Here is a 6,982-nt window from a genome sequence, read left to right on the forward strand (position 1 = left end):
CTTTATTTAACAGTAGATTGCGTTTAAAACGGTCCTCTCTGCTCAGCCGTGCAGGCCCCATGTGTTCTAGTTGTAAAGGAGTGGATGGAGTTTTACATGAATAAAAACGTGCAAAAAAGGCCCACGAGGGATTTGAGCTCCCGTGTATGTCAGCACCATGGACAGCGACTCAACCCAACATCAGAAACCGACTGCTTTTATTTTCAGTGAACAAAGTTGAGACGCTCTCATTCACTTCCTAAGAGAGCTGTGCATTTGTGAGACTTTTTTTTTCTTTTAATAGTGATACTCAACTGTTGAGTCCTAAATAATATTCAATTACATTTACATGCGCATAGTAAAGAAAAAACAAAGAAAAAATCATGTAAACCTTAGGCCTATTTTTTTTCCCAAATATGTAAACTTTTAGTTATACATTTCGATAAGTTCTGTGCGTGCGTTAAATCAAATAAGCGAAACTGATCCGGGTATTTCACTTGTGTAACGCCAATGTAACAATATATAGCTACTTTTGCTTTAAAAAAACGAATAAAACATAATGAAGGGAATCATGAAGACGAAATAGGCTTTTCCATCCGACTTTCAATCAGTCACAAAGAGTCTCTCCTCTTTTTGCAATAAAAGGGCCATTTGGTTTTGTTAGGAGCAGAAAAGTTTGTTGATAGTTTTTGGGAAACTCATGGCACTGTCTTTGGAGGAGTCTTGGTGCTGCTGCAAGGCCGCCGTGCTCCTCTCAGTCTCCAAGATGGCGCCTTTGGTGTTCGCGCTCCAAGAGACGGTGGTGTTGGTCAGAGCCTGGCTCAAAGTGCTGTGCCTGAACAAGGGATCGTGGAAAACCCCGTCCACCCAGTTTCTCAGGGTCGTGACCGGCGAGTCCTGTCTGTTGTCCAGGCCGGTCACGGGTGAGGTAGCGGCGGGGGATGGGGTGAGGGAGGAGGGCGGCGGCTGGCACCTCAGCATACAGGACGGGTATTCAGTCTGGTTCAGGGACGTCGCAGTTTGAGCCAAAGACCAGATCCGAGGCTTGCCGTCTAATATCTGATGCCCCTGCAGCAGCTGCTGCTGCTGTTGTTGTTGTTGTTGTTGTTGTTGTTGTTGTTGTTGTTGTTGGTTATAACACGCTTTCGCCTGCTGTCTGCTGTCCACCGGGAAATCCTCCGGGTTCGTTTTGAGACAACTTTTGCTCAAGTCCTGCTCCCCTCCCAGAGAAACAGGGATGGAGATTTTCAGAGACGAGTCCTTGATGAGGTGTTCGGCGGGGCAGTCTCCCGTCGTTGACATGTGTGTGTTCATGTGGTATCGATGCTTCAGCTCACACTCCGAGCTCTCGGACTCCAGCGTTTCGAAGTCGTCCAAGTCGCTCAACTGGAGATCCTTATCAGGCCGACTTCTAGTCTCTGGGAGAAAGGGAACAGAGGGGAGACGGCAGACATGTCAGTGAAGATGTGGTGTCAGATCTGATAATGGCATCCTGAACAGAGTCGCTCCAATCACACTTGTAATATGACAGTTGTAACAAATAAAGAGTGATGGTGGTAAAAAGATAAAAATTAAAATGTCTCCCAGTTTGATGTACTTCAATATACAAACTATTTAAATGATTAACTAAATGAATGTAGTCATTTTAGAAATATTGTCATAATCAGTTGAAAAACACAACCTCTTCATTAAAAATATGTCTAAACTTAGTTTAAGTGATGTTGCCTTCTGCCATATTCGTGTATGCAACTGACCAAAGTTTGTTATGATGACCAACGTGTCATAGCAGGCAAGCACACACAACTGCTGATACTCTTTCATTTTTTTATTACAAATAAATGCATTGGTTTTAACAAGGTGCATATTATAGGAATACACAAATTCTAAGGCCTCTTTGTCCTTTGCTTCCTATTATCAGTATGATACTGTTTTTAACAACAATAACAAAACTTCACAAATACTATTCTTGTTAAAATGACATATTAGAACATAACATTAAATGAGATGTAAAAACATATAGGGTAGCCTTACACTGTTTAATATATTTAATTAAATTCTAATTAACATTTTTAAACTAAATAAAACATGTCAGTGTGGTATTATAATGTGTTGGATGGATAAAAACTTGATTAGGTTTAAGTTTTTATGCTGTGTTGTAGCAGTTGACTTTAAACAGAAGTGTGATCATCGTTCTAGTGCTTCGGTAATCATTTTTGATTCATCCTGATCCCTCCAAGTGAGATAAGATAAGAAACTAAAGCTGGCTATTTGCTCTCATTTCAAGCTATAAAAATCGTCAAAAATCATGCTTCGGGTAAGAATGTTTCCATAAAAAATATAACATAACAAAGCATTTTAAAGACAAATTGTCAGGAATACACTGTTAGTTTTAACAAGCTTTTGAGACAAAAGCCACCTGCAATATACAGACAAACATTTCAGCATAAAAACAAGATAGTTTTTCTTTATTTCTGCAGAACAATACGGCTTTGTGACACTAACCATCCTCATTGTTCTCGCTTTTTATCTGCTCCTCCTGAGACCCATCTTCATCGTCGTCATATCTCTTCTCCTCTGAGCCCTTGTTTCTGGGCGGCCAGGTCATCTTGTTCTCCTTCTTGAGCCTCCTCCTGGCGTTGGCGAACCATGTGGAGACCTGCGTCAGGGTCATCTTGGTGATGATGGCCAGCATGATCTTCTCCCCTTTGGTCGGGTACGGGTTCTTCCTGTGCTCCTGCAGCCAGGCCTTCAGCGTGCTGGTGGTCTCACGCGTGGCGTTCTTCCGCCGTGTTCCCCCATCCATGGAACCATATCTGTTAATGAGAAGAACACAACCACAATGGTAATGAGAAGGTAAATACAATATGTGATGCTTTGCACTTCCTAATGTGTTGCCCTGGCAGTTTCTTTTTCTAAAAACCGTGACAGAGCCATCTGCTTCTTGGAATCTTGAAATGATGCATATCATGCTTTATAAGCCTGTCAGTAATACTCATAAACCAATTTGCCACTAAAGGTCTGAAAATTGAAAATAGACTCATAAACACATGTCACTTAAGAGACGCTATTAAGAACATATGGGGGAGGGGCAGGTAAGGAGTAAACCACCCCTTCTTTACACACAGTGTTGTATCCCTTGGGAAACTGTACAATTAATATTGTCAGTACATTGTTTTATATAATTGTACATAAGCATCGGAGGAGCATGTGGAGTATACGGTGCACGTAAATTCCCAGAAACCCTTCAAACACAAGCACTTACTGTGACCTGCGATCAGTATTGGAATATACAAAGTGTCCTATACCAAGTCAAATGTTTGTACAGTATAGATATATAATCCCCATTATCAATAGATAATAAAAACCACTCTTAGCACAGCGTAGGCTACGACTCAATACCCACAAATATCAACCATAGACCTCCATTTAAAATGCACAGTGTTGATTTTCGGTCAGCAGTGAGCTGTAAAAGTCATCTCAGGGGAGGCTTTTATGAGGCCTTTATAGCTCCGTGCAGCTTAGTGCAGGTCAAGCACTGCTAAGGGAATTAAGAGAGGAGCGCTGCACCTTTCCATACCCCTGCGTTGTTTCCTACACAGATAAAATAGACTGTAAAATTGCTTTATTGAGTGTAATGATGAGCCCTCAGGTAAAAGGCGGGCGCAGACAGAGTGGTACTGCTGTAGGCCTGCTTGTTCTTCTGAGTGCCACTAATTCTGTTTTGCCTCAGACTTTTAGGCCTTTTGCTGGATGTGCACTTATTAGCATTCCTGCTGACACCTTTTCACACCCCATACTGAATTTAGAGTGATTGGTAAAAGAAGCCGGATCTTGGGTTTTAGCGTTGTGTGAACTCTTAAAGCTAATCAATATGAGACTCTGCTGATCAATTAACACACAACATTGTCAAAAAAAGTGTTTTCTGTGAAATCCCACGCATGTCAGTTTAGCGCTGCATCTTTAGAGTTTCTGGTTGTATTCAGAGCATGTTGATCACATGTATCATTCACGGCCTACATTTTCAACACATCACAGACTTAATTTGGACGTCGTGTCATTATTGGGAAGACCTTTCAATATGGCAGGAGGGCTCTTCACAATACTGAAGAGGCCTCGTGTCTTTTCTGAAAGGGCCGCAAGTCTCGTAAAGCACATCACCCCATCAGGAAAGAAATGTGTCATGAGATGAAGGTGATGACCCAGTGTTGCTGGGCGTGATGAGAATGGCCATGACCTCTCAGGGATCATTGATTTAACTCTGCGAAAACTCACCCCACACTAGTGCACAATACTTTAAGAGTTACCTTAGAGTTTACCCATTTAAAGCAGTTGACATAAGCATTGCAAGCTTGTGTGACAGTGAACCTTCACATCACATCGCTTTTCCATCCTGTTCCACTTTATATTAAATTAAACATGGGCTATAGAGTTCACTCACAGGTGTGATGTTTGCATTGGTAATCAAGCCTTCTTACATTAGAACAATCAACAAAAGTCACATTATCACAGAAACAACATACCTGTCATACTGATACTGTCCCAAGGTAGGATCATAAGGATAGTAGGCTGTTGCCTGGGTTATTCCCGCATGCGCAGAAGCTGTGGCATCTTTAGTATCGAATGCGCCCTGCAATCATACACAAAGACAAGAGTTTTAAAGATGATGCAAATAGGGAAACATTATTTTAGTACATTGAATGACTTACCTGACTTTATGTTGGCTGTTTTATTAAAAGTCGCTTGGTCGTGTGATTCATTAGGGCTATTGAACGACTGTGATTGTGGGGTAAATCAGAATTTTTAAAGATCCCCTTACAAAATGAAACATAGACAAAGTATACTACAATAAAACAAACTCTTTAGACTAGTAAAATATATTTTTTTAAATAAACCTTAAGAAAAACAACAGGAAGCAGTAGGTTTATTAGCTTGTTCAGTGCATGTGTGTCCTAGCAAATAACCCAGGAGGGTTTCCAGCAAAGTAAGGACTAGTTATAGTTAAAAGAACATACAGATTATTCTTCTCCACACAATTTTATATACAAAATCTGTATTTCAACACTAAACCAACTGGAACAAACAACATTCTTGGATTTCATAGGCCCATGTATTCCTGTTGGGGTCTGATATGAGAATTAATTTTATATAAAATGATGATATTTAAATAAAAATAAAATACTGAATCTTCAATGTTAGCCTGCTTGTAAAAATACACGTGTTTCCTATGAAAACCAACTTGTCTCAATATTAAAGGAATGATTTATCTTATTTATGCCATTTTTCATTAAAAAAAAATATTTGTCTCAAGGAAAACTCTGACAGGGGAAAGTGAGGCTATCTCGCTTTGCTAAAGTATTTTCCAATTACTAAAGAAAAGTTGTGTTGAATGATAATATGAGGAAACATCACCGACAGTAAACAGGCTGGTGGTTTGCAGTGTAGAGCATAATAAACGAGGAGAGGTGCCTGGCTCTACTCTCAGCTGCCTGACGTTCCATTAATCAATGCCAAGAGGGATCAGATGAAGGGCTTACCAGAGAGTAGAAAGCCGAGGCGTCCGTGCCGTATGTAACGTAATTCCCATAGCCTTGACTGCCGGTGTAGGGGCTCCCGTACACGCCCAGCGCGGCGGCTGAGCTGAGTTCATGCCTCGCCGTGGCCAGCAGCCGGCTCTCGTACACGGGACAGTAGACTGGTGTCTGCCCGGACGCCGCTACTCCGGAGTCGGCTATGGATCTGCCGGTGGACTCGCAGCAAGTGGTCAGAGAGTTGGTTGTCATCAGGAACTGGGTGGAGAATGTATCGTTAAAAAAAGTTATTGCCATGTTTTATTTGAGACTGCATTGAAACAAAATGTTATGTTTATCTTGAGCACGTCTCAAAGTTAGTTTATAACTTTTATTTTTTTAAGATGAAATAAAAAAATCGTCTCAGTGAAAGCATGCTTTACTTCTCTGACTGTAAAACTAAACAGGGTTTAATAAAAAAAACAAATAACACACATTATTTTGCTTATTTGGAAATAACCCATATCATCGCCCTATTCGCAAAACATTTTTTTCAGAATGAATCTTTATAAACTAAAATACGTTATGAATTAACTTGTAATTACTGATATTTGCTGATGAATGACACGTTGTATTATTGTGTTAATGTGCGCGTAAAACGTGTCCAAAAATGAGCCGTCTGTTAGCTTTTATCCCAATGCATAACATGCCTTACAAACAGATACAACATGTTTTCCCAACAACGCCCAGTAATACCCAAAGTAATGCCCAAATGATTTTTTATGGCTCAAAGCCAAAACCAAAACTGCAGCTGGGTTATGGCGCAAAACACACACAGCGTGTGCAGAACAAGTTGGCATGTGTGTTCCAGCGCAGATAAACACATGGTTGACATTACAGAGCGGCTATTATCTTGCAGAAATCAGTGAACGGGAGGTCGGGGGTCTCGCTGGTTTCTGGTTTCCCTCTTCTTACCCTTTTTCTTTCTATCGCTGCACGAACACAGGTATCACTGGCTGAAACGCAATACCTTTCCGATACGCGAAAGAGGCTTTGACAGCTTCCCTGATTCTTGGCCAAAATGCGTAAAAGGATCACACTCAAATCGATGAGATAATCAATCCGTGCAATATCAAAACCAAAACATCAAAAGGTAGTAACATGGACTTACTTGTGGAGCAGACGAATAGGGATATCCAAATTGTGGATATGACATGGTAGAGAGGTCCCCCAATATCCAGAAATAAAGCGAGACTGAATGTCTCCACTCTAACGCAGACTGCAGCTCTGTTTGACTGTACCAATTGATTGGTAAGCACAGGCTCCTAGGATGCTTATAGGGCGAAGCAGAGTAGCATGTTTAATTTGTGGAAAATGCCCCCCACTCAAACGCCTTTCAACGGCAAAAACAATAAGAAATAAATAAAATCCTCTAGCTCCCCCTTTTCTTTTTAAAACTCTATTATAAATAGATTAATGAATGAAGGTGATGCTGG

The 6,982-nt window shown here is 40.8% G+C and overlaps 1 protein-coding gene across 1 annotated transcript; it reads right to left on the reverse strand.

Moving 5' to 3' along the window:
• Nucleotides 1-639: 639 nt before the first annotated feature.
• On the reverse strand, nucleotides 640-6,702 carry irx4a (iroquois homeobox 4a). The gene is made up of 5 exons (XM_029452088.1): nucleotides 6,658-6,702; nucleotides 5,514-5,765; nucleotides 4,500-4,606; nucleotides 2,482-2,792; nucleotides 640-1,397 (listed from the first exon to the last, which is right to left on the reverse strand). Exons 1-5 carry the CDS (start codon nucleotides 6,700-6,702, stop codon nucleotides 640-642), a joined length of 1,473 nt encoding a protein of 490 aa, XP_029307948.1.
• Between the last annotated feature and the right edge of the window lie 280 nt (nucleotides 6,703-6,982).

The sequence above is a fragment of the Cottoperca gobio genome, chromosome 16 (assembly GCF_900634415.1).
Source record: "Cottoperca gobio chromosome 16, fCotGob3.1, whole genome shotgun sequence".
In the NCBI taxonomy this organism is placed as follows: domain Eukaryota; kingdom Metazoa; phylum Chordata; class Actinopteri; order Perciformes; family Bovichtidae; genus Cottoperca; species Cottoperca gobio.